The sequence below is a fragment of the Callorhinus ursinus genome, unplaced genomic scaffold (assembly GCF_003265705.2).
Source record: "Callorhinus ursinus isolate GAN/ISIS: 27379988/994484 unplaced genomic scaffold, GSC_fseal_2.0 scaffold1, whole genome shotgun sequence".
Classification (NCBI taxonomy): Eukaryota; Metazoa; Chordata; class Mammalia; order Carnivora; family Otariidae; genus Callorhinus; species Callorhinus ursinus.
Window position 1 is genome coordinate 133,192,188 of NW_027397063.1, and position 18,061 is coordinate 133,210,248.

At 35.0% G+C, this 18,061-nt stretch overlaps 1 protein-coding gene across 1 annotated transcript in view; it reads right to left on the reverse strand.

The window, feature by feature from the left end:
- Positions 1-415: 415 nt before the first annotated feature.
- The window catches only part of AZI2 (5-azacytidine induced 2), a 34,084-nt gene continuing 16,438 nt past the window's right edge, over positions 416-18,061 (reverse strand). The window contains exons 5-8 of the mRNA XM_025883271.2: positions 17,318-17,466; positions 10,679-10,737; positions 4,721-4,839; positions 416-2,442 (exon numbers count right to left, since the gene is read on the reverse strand). Coding sequence (XP_025739056.1) covers positions 2,030-2,442; positions 4,721-4,839; positions 10,679-10,737; positions 17,318-17,466 — 740 coding nt within the window. The 3' untranslated portion in view covers positions 416-2,029. The remainder of the gene's footprint in view (positions 2,443-4,720; positions 4,840-10,678; positions 10,738-17,317; positions 17,467-18,061) is intronic.

An 18,061-nucleotide genomic window follows, 5' to 3' on the forward strand; every position in this document is an offset into this window, starting at 1 on the left:
TCTTTCTCCCTCCCACCCCCCTCAATTAAATCTTTAAAAAAATTTTTTCCATCTCAGATATCAACTACAGATGGGCCATTCTCATTTCTCTTTGAATCTTATGTACAACGGAGATGATCATAAAGCACACATTTTTAAATTTGTGGCTAGGTAGAGTTTTTGGTTAATCTTTACTAAAGAGTCCTACACATCATTTATTTTGCACTTTACACTGTAAAGAACATACAACCACTGATTTCTAGCATACCTGTTTGATAGCCACCCTCTTGGTCAGATGGAAGAACATTTTTTCCACTTAAAAGAAGTAGAAGTTTAACAAGACAAATGCCTGTTAATATGTATCAAATGAACAACTAACAATTAGTACCTGACCTTGGAATATATAGGCAAGGACAGTATTTCACATTCTCTTCAATTTCAAACAAAAATAATTTATTTTAATTAAACAATTTCTTGGCATTGTTCAAAACATTAATCAAGCCATTATCGCATACTACTTCTTTACAAAGGAAAGTTTCCAACCTTGGTTTAAAAAAAGGCAAACCAGTAAGCTACATTAGAGATTAGATAGAATATATAGCCTATGCAGCCACATGAGAAATAGTTTCTGCTGCTTTGTTATTACACAGGTAGTTGCTTCCTTTAGCTAAAGCCTGGAGTCTTGTATTTGTTTTATGCATATTGGGTTTTGTTCTATCACTTGGCAGGAGATTGTACTCCCTGGAGTCAGCTGTGTTCATTGGTCAATAAATTCCAGCATCTGACACCAATTCCATTAATCACAGACAAGCTTGAATAAGTGAGTAAGATAATAGAAAGACAAAAATATCTGGTGAACAGTGAACACTGTTTATGTATGTATGCTATTCAGTTAATATAGAAGAGATCTGAGATATTCTTTTGAGTTCAAGGTATTTGAAACTGTCTATCAAAAAGGATAAAGGCCTCCTACATGAAACACTTTATCTCAGGCAAAAGATGTGTAAGCCAACTAATACATTATATTACTAATATGTTAATACCACCACCCTGCAAGAATTTAGATAGATTTCCGTGTGAAGTCATCCTTGTTATATCCTTGTTTATAAATGATAGGCCACTTAGAATCAAAAAGTCGGGACATTTCATGATTGTACTATATCAATACAGCACAGATTTGGTTTACAGAATGATAATTCCTAATTTGGTTAATGAAAAATCACTAGCTCAATGAGTAAAATGTTACATTTCAAAAACACTAACAATTTATAAGTTGCTCTACATTAACAAGCAGGTATAGACTCTTTGAAGAAAATTACTTTATCCAGTTACATACTTACATTTTCATTATGGACCACTGAAGGCACAGATTTAAACTGAAACCTTTGTGGTGCTCTTTCTACTTCTCATTGAATACTGTAGAATTATAATAGTTCACACACCACATAGTTTTTCAACTATTTCATTACTTCAAGTATTAACACTGTGATTAAAAAAAATTTTGTCTTGAAAACTTTGAAACACAATAAGCATATGGAGATGGAATAACCTGTAAGAGATAACTATTCAACTTTATGCACTCTTCATCTTTATGCAATATAAAGTCAATAGGAACATAACCTATTCATTTTGCCATTTGCTCTTTTTTGCAACTTAAAGCAACTTATTACTGTTTTTCTCAGATATTAATGGCCTCTTATTTTTATGAATGGTTATTTAGGCATTTCACATGCTTTATAAAACCATGTCTAAGAAATTTTAATTCCATTCTTTATGAGAGGCTGTTATTTACAATTACTATCAAAGGTAGAATTGTCTCTTTGAAACACCTTAAGTTTATTAATAAGTAGCATATGTCTGATTCTTAGCCGGAACATGGAGCTGGAGGGTGCTCTTTCGTACTGGAAAATCAACTACATAATGTGGAACAGTATGTGCAAATGTATATACCGAAGAACTCTGCGAAGTTTAATCAAAATCTGCTTTCAGTTTGTTAATTTCTTGAGAGTGCCACTGAGGGAGCATGACCAGATCATGAATCTCTTCAGAATTAATTCTTATAAAGACAGTTTTGATTATGTTGATCCAAGTAATGCAGTGGTGGCAGGTTGGGTAAAGGCAAAGTTTTATTTTTAGTTTCCCCAAATGCTGTCTCACTTGATTTAGGAGGGCTTGGGAATACCCAAGAATTATCTTCCAGAGAATTTCTGCCGTAAGAGTTGTGTTCCTGAAAGTTAGTACCATCATGAAGAATGGATCGCTCATTATCTGTCCATGATTGGAGAATTGCTTTCTCTGATAAAACTTTTATATCTCCTGGTAAAGGGGAAGATGTGGTATGGCAAACAGTTTTGCCGTTTGGTGAGAGGGGGGAATGTCTTTTGTATGTTGCAGTAAAATTCGCCAAGTGCAGTTTTGTGCTGTCTCTCCCAAGGTCTTCCATGCATCCTACTGGGGCACAGGCTAAAAAGAAAACACAGGCTAAATGTCAGTTGTCAAGGCATTTGTGATCATAAAATACGTAACATTTCATTAATTTGGTTACATCTAGAACTGGAAATAAAATTAACATTTCTAAGTGTGATCACTGGGGCATTGTGACTTGACGACAGATGAAAAATGATCTGAGTTCTAATCCTGGATCACTATTTACTGACATTGTGACTTTACTTTAAAATCACTTAATTACTTCCAGGTGTCACTTCTCTTGTCTGCAAAATTGACATAGTAATCCTGCCTTGCCTATATCACAGAATTATTAATGAAGATGAAGAATTCCATAGTTTAAGAAGCTGGAAACCAATAAAGTTAAAATACAGGAAGGATCCCCTTTTTGGCTCTTAATGTGGCTAGAAAAGATTTGTAGACTATTTACGTGTCAGTGGAAACTAAGCTGTTCTAAAGTAATGTTAAATATATCCTTTGCTTATTCAAATCTTTTTTCCATAGGTGCTTTAAAAGTAAATTTTTTCAGAAATAATTATATTGTGAACTGATGAGGCCTAAATGAAGTTTTAATATATATCCGAAGGCTTTTATGGATAAAAGTTTGAATAAAATTTATAAAATAATCCTGTTTCTTAAATAAACACACATTTCTGCTATGGTTACAGTAATAGGTCAAGGAAAAAAAATGTGTTGAGTACACACGTAATGGCTTAGAAAACAAATTGCTTTAAAGCTGTTATTTAGTGATAGCCAGCATAACGGTAGTATGAGCTTATGAACTTCTCTTCCCTTCCAATTCAACCAACTAGGACAGAATGCTAGGAATTAGAACAAAGACTTCAATCTATAATTTTGTAAGAAACTGAACCACATTGTAAAATAAGCTCATTCCCTTTTTTTCTTGGGAAGAGGGCAGGAGTAGAGGAGACATAGAAGTAATGGTGCTCCACTTCTGGACAAGAGTGATCTGTAGGTTAGGAGAAAAGGTGATTTAGTCTGTTTCTATTCCTCAAAGCACTGAGTTCTGCAGTAAGGAGTGGTGGTCTTAAGCCTGCCACTGTTGTAGTGTGCTAGAAAATTTACGGTCTGATACACCAAAAGAACTCATCCTTCAGCTCAGAAGGGACACACGAATGAGTCATTCTCAAATACGGAAAGAGCATGTCTCCTATATTATTCTTTGGAAATTGTATTTATTATATAAACAAAGAGCCTCACTGAAAACTCCCTACAAAATTATTGTGCGTTCCTTTTAAAAGGACATACATTTGCCTCATATGTAACCCTGCCCTTGAAAAACTCAAGGGCAAAATGAACCATAAATTAAGTTGGAGCCTGCCAGGGCACCATATTAGTTTGCCTGATTCATAAATAACTCTCAGGAAACTGAAAGGAGTTTTGACTTCAGTTTTCCTTTTTCCCTCCTAGTAAATACTCCTGAGGAGATTTATAAAATACTCTTGTGCCCTCTTTAGGGGTAATACGAGGTGCATATAATTTTAAATTAGGTGGTGGCGATTATTTTTTATAAAAAGTCACAACTCATTCCTTTAAAATAAACTTAAGGCATTCAAATTTACAACTTTTCAGAATATACCTATTATGTAATAAGTGCAAATGCACTGATTTTTCTCTGAGGTATAAAAATAGCTTTGGCAAAGTAGCCACTACTATGTTAGCCCAAAACTCAAAAAGTTTAGTCAGCCAAGCAGTTACATATGAAAAGCAAACCAATGAAAATTTTCATTTCATTGAAAGGGATAAGGGGATAATGCCTAGTCTCCATTCTAAACAATCTATCCTTTATGGAAAGAAAAATTAAGTTTACCAAATGAAAAGAACCCAATGAATGCATCAAAGTAATTTTTTTCAAAACAATTTAAAGAGCTAGGTCTTTGATATGTTCTATAGCACTGTAATGAAAAATAGCTTTTGGTGTCTTGGTCTCTCTCTCTTTTTTTTTTTTTAATATAAGAAGGAGTTGTGGTAAAAGGTCAACTAGAGCTAACTTAACACCTCAGCCTTATACACAAAAGCAACACTTGGCTGAGAAAAAAAGCCACAAGGGGAAAAGAATACAGTACTGAAGAAAAAAACACATCAGCAACACCTTTATGTGTGAAGTTGACCAGTATGAGAATGAAGCCAAAGCAGAGAATAGGTAGACTGTGAACATACTATATATACTTTGGCTTATCAAAATCATCTGATGAAATTTCGATAAGAAACGATAGCCAGTTGCTCTTCAAGCTGTTTGGCTGGAATCAGTGGTTTCCAGCAAACATTAACTTGCCTTTCTTGATTGTAGTTGGGGTTTTCAGTTTTCTTAGTAGTTCAGCTTGTACTTGAGTCACCAAATGTAAATTAGACATTTCTCTCTTCAGTTCCCAGTATGCATTTTGCATATTATCACTGAAATACAGTTTTTTTAAAAAAGTTAATGGTTATAATTTTATAGACAGAAAGGAGTGACTTTAACATAGAAATGAGCATATCTGCATTTCTGCTCCAATTAGTTTTGAGATGATATAAATTAAAACTTCCTCATTAAATAACTGAAATACAATTAGGGCATTAGAACAAGTAAAAAGATCTTATTCATAAGAATACTGACCTAATTTCTAGCCATTAATTGAACTATATTAAACAAGGGTATTACAAAAATTATTACAACCAAGTTTCTTATTAATTATAGCCTATCATGTGCTGTGCTGTGACTATAAAAGTAAGGGGTATGGCCTTCATTTACAAATCTGATAAAAAATAGTGACATTCATGTATAGAGTTTTAATTTGTATTTATCTCTTGATTATTTGGTTTTGACATTGTGAATTGAAATGTATCAACTGAATATATACCCAAATCCACATTAAAATTTAGGTTTCATGCATTTCATTCTTTTATGTTTGACTGGGCTGTCTCATATTGTTGGTTCTAAACCAATGTGACATGACAGCACAAGAAGAGCCATATGATTTCCTGGTAAGGGAAAAGAAGCGAGAGAGGATTATATGAAACAGAAATTACAAACTTCATAAATGCCAGTCATTTTCATAATTTGAGAAGTTATAAATTAGTTATTTTAAACCTAATTTGCAAAAGTTTCATTCTCCCATTAAACATAGATATTCATGATTTTTTTTTTTGGCTTTTAATTGCCAACTAAATAAACTGAAATCTTCAATATATATTCTTACTTTGCTTATACAAGAATATGTAAAATTTTAAGTATAAAAACAACTGATCTCATAGCATTCAAATGACCGTTACTGCCTCTTAAAGATATTGGCATAAATTTAATAAGTAAATCAAGTTAGAAAATATGGCAGTTTTTATCTAGCTATACACAAAAACCTTTGAACAAACCAAGGGATAATACTCTTGATATCTAAATCTAACATCCTATTCGAATTACAATGCAACAGACCTACTCAAAAACCATCATTCTGAATGTAAGCTTATATGTTTTTTTTTGTGTGTGTCAGATATTTCTATTCCACTCAGACTACAATTCTTTCACTAGAAGCAGAATATACTGCTTTTGGGAAAAATCTACATGTTTTAGTCTACTGTAAATGTCATTTGTCAAACAGTAGTCTATTAAAAATCACAGGGCTTTTTGCAGGTTTTTGATAAGTGTGAAATAATTACTTCACAAAAATTAGTTAACCACCTCCACTTCACCAGTAAACATCTGAGATGTATGCTACAATGAATGTTTCACATAGGAACCTGTCTTAAGTGTGAAGAGTTGTTGGTTCCTTGTTGCAATTGTGGGTATTCGGTATGCTTTCCAAAGAGTTAAATTACACAGCAGTAAGTGTAAGTGCTGTATATGTGCTAATTCATGCAGACAGTCATGATATGAATAATACAGTTCAAAAATAGTGTTTAATTATTGGCATGAGATGGTAAATCAGTACCTGACTTTGAGAAAAGCAAAGCAAATACCCAAGACTATGTTTGGATCCTAGAATGTCAAACACATTTAATCATTCAAAATAGCTAAGCATGTAAAATAAAAGAAAAACAATTATAATAGAAGTGTTAAAGCAGTATCTAATACACATTTTCCAATTCAATTTAATGAACACTGCTTATATACTAGGTTAAACTAAAAACTAGGTCACCAAGTTTAACATATATCTAAGTCTTTTTCTTTGCCCTTAATGTCACCTGATTAAAAACTACAGCTTAAAAAAAAAAAAAAAAATTACTAAGTATAAGCTCTCCCCCTTGTGGATTTCAAAGTAATAACAGTCACTTTAAAGTCCTATAGTCTTCAAAGTATGTTAAAAAAATTCTATTTGAACAAAGTACTTAAACATTACTTAAGTGAGATTGGAAAAGGCAAACTGTCATCCACAAATCTTCAACAGAGTTCCAATTAACCTTCACTTACCTAGATATTTTTGAAATTGTACAGGCTGGCTGTGCCCCAGCTCCCCAACCAACCAGGAGTATGAATTTAAGTTTTGGTTTAAATGACACAGGTGCATATATATGTATAGGTGGGTGTGTGTATATTACATACATATTACATTCATATATATGTGTGTGTGTGTGTGTGTATGAAACTATAAAACGAGCACTGAGATGCAACACTAAAAAGCATCCCAAATGAGAACCCTACAAAACAAAACAGACGAAACAAAATGGGTGAAATGCCTAACAATAAATGCTCAACCATGTTCTCACACCAACTTGGCAAGCTGGGTAACCACATTTTCCACGTGAGGAAACAGGTTCAGGAGAACTTACTCCATACTCAACATGTTGCTGATCAAAACCATCTTTTAATTATCCCCAGTCTAAGGACTGCTTGCTGCCTTTTTGGGGTAACATTTTTCATATCATTATTACCATCATCTTCATCACACATTTACCCAAGCACCTCCAATATGCTGGCTGCCAACACAACCTTCTTAACCTCAAATTTCAACCCTCTAAATTTTAAATGTAACATACCTCCTTTTTGAGATATGTGAATAAGCAGATTTCATGTCCTGCTTACGAAGTCAAATTGTGTAAAAGCCCAGTTTTATTTTTTTTAAAGATTTTATTTATTTGACAGAGAGAGAGAGCGCGAGAGCAGGAACACAAGCAGGGGGAATGGAAGAGGGAGAAGCAGGCTTCCCGCCAAGCAAGGAGCTCCGTATGCATGGAGCCAGATCCCAGGACCCTGGGATCATGACCTGAGCTGAAGGCAGACGCTTAACGACTGAGCCACCCAGGTGCCCCAAAAGCCCAGTTTTCTTAATTGACACTATACATTCAAAACTCTTCCAATAGTGAAACGAGTATTCCTTGTCTAAGAAAAATCTAATTTTTTACTTCACCTATTTGTGTTTTTCTTTAGCTTCTGAAAAAAATTTACTGAACTATTAACATTCCCCAGAGGAACGAAAATCAAAGTATGAGATATCTTACCCAAGAGCTAAAGATTTAGAAATGTGTATTTTGACAACTGCGATTCCCCACAACCAAGAGTCTTTTAGACATTTTTGATTATGAGGCCCAGCAAGGAATCATTTTACACTGCAACCCAAAGAAAACAAGTTATGAGAAACCATACTTACCCCCTTATTATGTTTAATACAATCTGGTATGTTCTATTCTGTTTTATTCAATAGTTGTATAAAATACTTCTCTCAACACACAAAGTTTCATGACCACTAAGGGAACACAGCACGGTTTGAAAAACACTAACCTAATCCATATTTCCTAAAGATTTACATTTTAAGAAGTTCACAATGTAAGTTTACTCCATACCTAGATATGTTTAAGAACAACAACTAAAGCTAACACCAAACTGAACACTGGCAGGAAACAGGCCAAATTTGATTGAGCTGTTGTTAAATGATGTTGCACACAGTAAGTACCATATAAAAGGCCTCCAGCAACTAAAGTTTCACTCTATATGAGGTACCTCATTTGCCTGGCAATATAATGGAGGAAATATGAAAAAAAAAAAGTTTTCCCAAAAAGGGTGTTTTACAAAGAAATGAAAAACAATCTGGGACTCTTGGGTGGCTCAGTCGGTTAAGTGTCTGCCTTTGGCTCAGGTCATGACCCAGAGTCCTGGGATTGAGCCCCGCATCAGGCTCCCTGCTCAGCAGGAGAGTCTGCTTCTCCCCCTCCCTGTGCCCCTACCTCCGCTCATGCTCTCTCTCTCTCTCTTGCTCACTCTCAAATAAAATCTTTAAAAAAAAAAAAAGCCTTAAAAATATATAAACTTGAACTTAAAAGTTTTGTGGAAACATTCCTATGTACATTTTTGCTAATGTAGTAAACTTACATCTGAATTGTTCCACTTAAAAGTGATGAGGTAACTTAAAAATATCAATAAAACACAGGACTATAAACTGGGAATAGGTATAAACGGTAAGGTGAAGGAAAAACAAGATAAAATGCAGCTAGCTCATAGCAGTTAGCTATGAGGCTAACATAAAAATGCGTGATAAAAAGTTTACCAAGGAATAAGATACAAATTTGGTTATTAGTTTCTAGTTACTAACCAAAAAAGGGAAACCTAATTAGTTTTGCAATTCATACTGTTTACATAAAATAAATGCAAACCAACCTGTATAAAACCATAAGTATACTTTGAGCACTAGTGGAGCCATTAGGACATGCTTTAATTATACAGTTCTTTTAGCAGACAAGTAACTCTCAAAGTGAAGAACTTAAGGCAAATCTTTCTAAAAACTGTTTCTCTCAGCTGATACTCTGAGTTAATACTAAGCTTTAGAGAATTCAAAACTGCACTCTGAAGCCAAAATTACATAGACTTGGGTAGCCTCAAAAACTAGACTCATCTCCTTGTACCTTTGTCCTCTTAAATCCTGGTGTAGAGATCCCTCATTATCTTGTTAGTTATATGATGTCTTTAAAGACATTTGGGGGCAGAGGCAGCTTTTTGAGTTATTCTCAGTAGATGTAAATCAAATTATGTAAAATTTCCCATGAATGGAAGCAGAAGTCTCATTCTGTATCACGTATCCCTAATACACAATATACATATAGCCCTTTCATTTGATGTACTCTGATTCTATCCAAAAATGGTTTGAAGAGGCTTATAAAACTGATAAATACAACAAAATGAGGGGAAACCTGGGTTGACAGGAGAAAAGATAATTTTGATAAAGAAAACTTTCAGAAATATGGGGTGCCTGGGTGGCTCAGTTGGTTATGCATCCAACTCTTGGTTTCGGCTCAGGTCATGATCTCATGGTGGTGAGACAGAGGCCCTGTGTCGGGATCCATGCTTGGTGGGAAGTCCGCTTCCCCTCTCCCTCTGCCCCTCCCCTGCTCACACATACGCCTTTCTAAGATAAATAAATATATCTTAAACACAACTTTCAGAAATAATTTACATGGACACTGACCTAGACACACTGTTTAAAAAGGAAAAACTTCCTTGCTGGTAAAGTTAGATGAAACTTGAAGGCATAACAGAAGAACTGTCCAAATGGCAGAGTTTAATAGTTGCAAGAGAGATGTGTTATGACCCACAAGGCCTAAATATGCTGGTCCCTTACAGAAAAAGTTTGCCTATCCCCTGGATCTAGAAAATTGGCTGCAATCTTCAAATTGTTTGCCCTAGTTGCTCATTTCTCTCAATTAGGTTTTTTGATAGGAATAGGAAGGAGCCATTTCACATTATTTACTTTTGACTAGTAAACTAGAAGCCAAATGATCCAATAATGAAGTCAACTCACTATTTTTCATTGGATGAAAGAATCCATATACAGAAGGGATGTAAAATAAGATAATTCGAAACACAGTACATGTTACTTAAATAAAAATGACGTCTTAAAGTAATATACATGAACACTTATAGATACTTTTGTTTTTACCCTAGGAGGACAGTTCTCTTAAAATTCATGTTATACCAAAGACTAAGGTGGTCCAAGTATGCCCTTAGGACAAGATGGTATTACTGTATATGGAAATGTATAATTCTTCATGCAAAATCAGGATTACAGAATACTTTCTACACAGCTAGCTCCCTAAAGCCCTATCTAAAATATTGAGGCCTCACAATATATACCTTTTTACTAAAGTTCAAGCCAACTGTTGAAGAGCAGTTAAATGTTTTTCATAAATCCACTGTGGTCAGAGATTACATGCAGTACCCAAATACTATCCATTCGCTTTTAAGGTTAAATCATAACAGAAATCTAGGTAAGCTATACAAAGTGGCCTACAAAAGAATATGCTATTTCTGAATGTTGAAGAATGTTCATACCTTGAAATGCTCAGTCTTTGGAGATCGCTGCTCTTCAGATTGTCTTCCTGAGATTGATCCTATTATTTGTTTAAAAAAAAAAATTAAAGTTGTAATTGTTAAGAAGTATAGATCTGTTTCCCAACTAGTGCCTTATGATGTGGAAATTTCACATATACAGGGGCCCATGGTTACAAAATATTGGGAAACACTGTTCAACTTAAATAGGTTCCTACACTTTAGGACTTCTCAGAACCTTTGGTATAGATAACAGCACATTGTGAATCACTAAATGGGCTATTAATAGGTACCTGAGACCTCTACAAAAACTCCATTTTAAAGATCCAGTGTTTTCTAAATTTCTTTGGCCCTAGTGTCTTTTTTTCCAAAGGATCAACTTTTCTGAATATAAATGACTGGAATACTGGGGGGAAGTTTAAAAGGGCCATAAGTGGAACTGACGCTCATTATCTCATTGATCTCATTAATACCAAACAGTAATCTACCGAGTAACCCCCCCTCCAAAAAAACCCTCATTATTATATCCATGTAGGGATGCTATTTCACACTTTAAAAGATGTTATAAAATATTTCACAGAAAATACCACCTCAGAAGTATTTGTAAATATGGCTACAGTAGATATAAGATTAATAAAGTGAACATAATTTTTTCTGCGACTTGCTCTCTGATTCCCAAATCCAAGGGGACTCTGATCAGCAATACCTTTGAACAAAATTTAAAAGTATACATCTCACAACATCAAGATTTCAACTTGGAACCTCTGATAAGTTTATTTTGAGCATTCCAGTCTTCCTTTTCCTGGTTCATTTCTTTATCTTAGTTGTGGGCATTTTTAAATTTTAAATCCCTCCCTCACCCTGTCAAAGAAGTTCCTATGAGGGTGAGAACTAAGTCTTAAATTTTATTATTTATTTAAAGATTTTATTTATTTGACAGAGAGAGACAGCAAGAGCAGGAATATAAGCAGGGGGACCGGGAGAGGGAAAAGCAGGCTTCCCACTGAGCAGGGAGCCCGATACGGGGCTCGATCCCAGGACCCTGGAGATCATGACCCGAGCCAAAGGCAGACGCTTAACAACTGAGCCACCCAGGCACCCCTTAAATTTTTTAAAACAATTTTATTAAACTCGTTTCTTAGTCTTTCAGATGCCATTTCAGCAGTAAATGAAAAATTTCTAAAGTTTCTTCTACCTTCAAATGTCTCTATGATTTATGATAGATAAATTAAACTAAAAGCAAATCCCCTAGCACCATCTAGTGGGAAAGAGTAACTAATAAGAACTGAACTGTAATACACACACCCTCTTAACAGTACTGCTTTTCTGGATTACCTTAAGTTCTTTTGAAACACACTGACTTACTGAATACACTATATACTAGGCATTGTGCTAAATGTGTTATATGTTATCTAACCTTTATGGAAAAGACATATTTAAAAGTCTCCTTTAAAGAAAACAAGTTCAGAAGAAGTAAATGATATTCCTAATGTTACACAGTTAATAAGCAACACCATAATTATAAGCCAATTTTTTTACATGGTACTGCTACCTACTCTATAAGGAAATATCCATTACGTAAAAAGCTATCATTTTCCTTTCAAGGAAAATCTATTTACTGACAATTATAATTCAGAGCTTCCAGGTACAGATCTTTCTTGCAATCACATCTTTAAAAAAAAAAAAAAGCCTCTAGGGGCACCTGGGTGGCTCAGTCAGTTAAGCATCTGCCTTCAGCTCAGGTCATGATCAGGGCCTAGGACTGAGGACCGCGTTGGGCTCTCTGTTCAGCAGGTAGTCTGCTTCTCCCTCTGCCCTTCCCCCTGTCTCATGCTCTCAATTAAATAAAATCTTTAGAGGTCTTTTTTTTTTTTTTTTTTTTTAAAGAAGATGGCAGAGGAGAAGGATCCTATGCTCACCTCGTTCCACAGATACAGCCAGGTAACATCCACATCAGTGTCAATAACCCAAAGAACTTACAGAACAGACGCTCCATGGCAAAAAGTAAAGAGGCGGCCAATCTGAAGAGGCAGGAATAGCAGGCAGGAGCTAAACACACCCACCCAAAGGACTGTCTGCAGAAGGGAGGGACACCACTGGCACAGAGAAGGAAGAAAAACAGACCCTCACACTAGGCACCCCAGGTATGGGGAACACATACAGGGAAAACGAATCCCTGTAACATTTGGCTTTGAAAACCCAGAAGGGCCTAATTACCCCACAAAAAGAAGAGAAAGAAAGGAGGCAGAAAAGCTGAAGAGCTGAAAACTTCCCAAATCTGGGGGAAGAAACAGAAATCCAGATACAGTAGGCACAGAAAGCCCCCCATCCCAAGAGGTCCACAGCAAGACACAGAGTAACTAAAATGGCAAAAAGTAGTGACAAAGATAAATTTTAAAAGCAGTAAGAGGAAACATATACAAGAAATACCCAGGATTATAAGAGAATATTATGAAAAATAATATGCCAACAAACTAGGAAACCTAGAAGAAATGGGAGAAATTCCTACAAACATACAATCTCCCAAGAGAATCAGGAAGAAATAGAAAATTTGAACAGACCAACTACCAGCAATGAAATTAAATAATCAAAAAATTACCAACAAACAGAAGTCCAGGACCAGATGGCTTCACAGGCAAATTATACCAAACATTTAAAGAATTAATACCTATTCCTCTCAAACTTCCAAAAATTTGAGGAGAAAGGAAAGCTTCCAAATTCATTATACAAGGCCAGCCTTACCCTGATACCAAAACCAGATAAAGATACTACAAAAAAAGGGAACTACAGGCCAATATCACTGATGAACACAGCTGCAAAAATCCTCAACAAAATACTAGCAAACCAAATCCAACAATACATTAAAAAAAAAATCATTCACCGTGATCAAGGAGAATTTATTCCTGGGAAGCAAGGGTGGTTCCATATTCCCAAATCGATCAATGTGCTACATCACATGAACAGGAGAAAGGATAAAAACCATATGATCATTCCAATAGATGCAGAAAAAGCATTTGACAAAATTCAATATCTGTTCATGATAAAAACCTTCAACAAAGTAGGTATAGAAGATACATGCCACAACATTATAAAGGCCTTTTATGAAAAACTCATAGCTAACATAATACTCAAGAGGGAAAAATGGAGAGCTTCCCCCCTAAGGTCAGGAACAAGACAAGGATGTCCACTTTCACCACTTTTATTCAACACGGTACTGGAAATGGCAGCCACAGCAATCAGACAAGAAAACAAAAAGGCATTCAAATTGGTAAGGAAGAAGCAAAACTTACCACTGCTTGCAGATGACAGAATACTATATGTAGAAAACCTGAAAAGACCACCAAAAAGCTACTAAAACCGATAAATGAATTCAGTAAAGCTGCAGGACACAAAATCAATATATAGAAATCTGTTGCATGTCTATACACTAATAATGAAGTAGCAGGAAGAAATTAAGGAAACAATCCTATTTACAACTACATCAAAAATAATAAAATACCTAGGAATAAACTTAACCAAGTAAGTGAAATACCTATACTCTGAAAACTCTAAGGCACTGATGAAAAAAATTGAAGATGACACAAACAAATGGAAAGATACTCCATGCTCATGGATTGGTAGAACAAACTGTTAAAATGTTCATTCTACCCAAAGCCATTTACAGATTTAATGCAATCCCTATCAAAATACCAAGAGTACTTTTCACAGAACTAGACACATTATACTAAAATTTGTATGGAACCACAAAAGACCCTGAATACCCAAAGCAATCTTGAGAAAGAAGAACAAAGCTGGAGATAGCACAATCCCAGATTTCAAGATATACTACAAAGCTGTAGTAATCAAAACAGTACAGTACTGCCACAAAAACAGACCGAACAGAGAACTGAGAAATAAACCCATGCCTATATGGCCAATTAATCTATGAAAAAAGAGGCAAGAATATGCAATGGGGAAAAGACAATCTCTTCAACAAATGGTTTTGGGAAAATTGGACAGCTATATGCAAAAGAATGAAACTGCACCACTTTCTTACACCATACACAAAAATAAACTCAAAATGGATTAAAGACCTAAATGTGAGACCTGAAACCATAAAACCAGAAGACAACATAGGCAGTAATCTCTTTGTCATTGGCCTTAGCAACATTGTTTTAGATATGTCTCCTTGGGAAAAGGAAACAAAAGCAAACATAAATTGGGACTACATCAAAATAAAAAGCTTCTGCACAGCAAAGGAAACAATCAACAAAACTAAAAGACAACCTATTGAATGGGAGAAGATACTGGCAAATGACATATCTGATAAAGGGTTAGAATTCAAAACATATAAAGAACTTACACAAGTCTAAACATATAAAGAACTTACACAAGTCAACACCTAAAAAACAATCTAATTAAAAATGGGCAAAGGACTGACTTCCAGGTTTTAAAGAGGGCACGTACTGAATGGAGCACTGGGTGTTATACGCAAACAATGAATCATGGAATACTACATCAAAAACTAATGATGTAGTGTATGGTGATTAACATAACATAATAAAAAAAAAAAATGGGCAGAGGACCTGAATAGGCATCTGTTCAAAGAAGATATACAGATAGCCAAAAGACACACGAAAAGATGCTCAACATAACTCATCATCGGGAAAATGCAAATCAAAACTACAATGAGATATCACCTTGACACCTATCAGAATGGCTAAAATCAAAAAACGCAAGAGACAAGTATTGACGAGGATGAGGAAAAAAAGGAACCCACATGCATGTCAGTGAGAATGCAAACTGGTGTAATCCACTTTATAGTCTGGAAGTTCCTCAAAAAGTTAAAAACAGAATTACCATGAGTGTGTGTGTGTGTGTATACATATACACACACACACACACACACACACACACACACAAGGGGACTATTACTCAGCCATAAAAAGAATGGAATCCTGCCATTTGCAACAACATGGATGAATCTAGAGAGTATAATGCAAATAAGCAAAGTAAGTCAGTCAGATAAAGACCAATACCGTGATTTCACTCACATGTAGAATAAAAAACAAATGAACAAAGTAAAAAAGAGACAAACCAAAAAACAGACTCTTAACTATAAAGAATGACTAGATGGTTACACCAAAGGGGAGGTGGGGGGGATGGGTCAAATATGTGAAGGAGATTAAGAGTACACTTATCATGATGAGCAGTTAGTATAGAATTGCTCCCATCCAAATACTAACCAGGCCTGACCCTGCTGAATCACTATAGTGTACACCTGAAACTAACACTGTACGTTACACTGGAATTAAAATATTTTTAAAAATTAAAATTAAGAAAAATGTACATAAATAAACAAGAAAGTACATCAGCCAGCCAGCCAGCTAGCTAGCTTCTCAGGGGCTATGGCACCTAAGCTTGTGGGCTAGGATGCAGGAAGCCTTTGAAGGAACTGTATGTAACTGCAGAAATTAACTTCAGATGTTAAGTAGGAAAAAAAGTATTTTGCCCTAATAGGAACTAACAGTAATCTCTATAGTGTTTCCCCTTTATCAGGTCTGGGGGCTTGAAAACAAGTTCTCATTGTCCAGTTCAGAAGAATTCATTTGGCTAAGGCCAAGGTGGAATGCTGTATTATTCTTAATGCCTGGCTGTCAGGCAGGATGTCAGGACAGTTGGGATTCAGGAGCAGTGTCCTGGCTGGCAATCAGGGAAAATAGGAAGTAGTGTCTTTTTAGGTATTGGCATCCCAAAAGGAACCTGGGGTAGGTGACACAGTTCCTCAATGGGGTTAGAATGCTGTGATTAGTAAAACAGTTGAGAAATAATTATCTAACTGGTTAACTTATTTAAAATACATGAATGCATATAATGGCTGTTTGACTCTAGACTACTAAACTTTTCTTATAACAACTATTTTAAACTTTGCATTTGGTACACTGCTCTCACACTACTCTTTTTCTCTACCATTTCTGCTTTTTCTCTTCAGTACTGTCATGACATCTAAAAACTTGTATTCAACTCTGTTAGAACCCAATGTAAAGTATTAGTGAACAGACCTGGTGAGGACCTGAAAGGCAACTTGTGTTTCAGTGGATGACTTCAGGCTAACCATACTTCAGTAGCTCAGCACGGTTGTTTTTACTTTTTCCCCCCAATTCTTAAAATTCAGCTATTTGCTGAAAATTGAAGTTGCCCAAAAGTAATGAGACCTTTGAAAATTAGTAGACTCTGTCAAGTTTTTTCTTTTCTTTTTAAGAGTTCTAAAAACTAAGTTGCCTCTTGTGGTGTCTATATTAATCAAATTATTAAGTTAAAATGATAAACTTAAAAACTTTACAGAAAAAAATGACTTAAGGAAACTGAAGGAAAAGGAGTTTAAAAAGAACAGCTTTAATAAATTAATAAATGAACTAGTAAGCTTTTTTAAAATGAGTTTTTTAAAACAATAAAATTATATAATTCGGGGATTATGCTAGAAGTATACAGTATATCAAATTTTAGACAAAATGATTAAAAGGGAAGATAAAGGTAAATTTTTCAGAGAATGTAACTCTCCAGGTAGTTATATGTTAACTCTATGATTTAATCTTTAGTTATAAATCCTAGAGATAGCATACACAGAATACTGAATTTCTCAATTTAATAATTCTGTAGTACCGTTTGTTTGGCTTTTTGTAGCTGTATTTTGAGGTCACTACATTCTTTCCTCAACAGTTCCAGCTCTTGTTCCAAACCATGGATCTTCAGGTCACAGCTCAACTTTTCCACCTCCCAGTTTGATGAAGGTGGATTTAAATTCCTCATCACTAAAAAAAGGATGGACATTAACTATTATTTTTGCCTTCTATATCTGTTGTAATTCCATAAAGGTTATACCAGTAAAATGTAGGTAATACAAAAACTAATACAAAAGATGCACAACTAACAGTTTTTTAAAAACAGTAATTACTTTCAAAGATCTATGCTAATGAGAATAAGAAACCTACCAATCTTGTTTCAGAATGTATTAATCACCACTACCCCTGACTTTCTGTTTAGGTTAAAGTACAAGTTTGTCAGTCTGGAACTTTAAAATATATAACACTAATCAAACACATGCTAAAACTGTTGACAAGTCAATAATATATAAGTCAAGGTTAAGACAGTGATAATTAAATGAAGTGAGGAAACTGAAGCTCATGTCTCTAATTACTCCATCTAGTCCCCTCAGAGTATAAAGTATAACAATCAGGCCTAGAACATGATGTCAAAACAATTTATTCATAAATATCTGCTGTAGAAACTCAATACAACTGGATACTGAATTACCTTTGACTTAGTTCTTTAGTCTATCTAGAAAAAGCCCCAACCAGCTACTGTAAGAGAGCTCATCTCAAACTCCTATCAAAAGGTCTCTCTCAG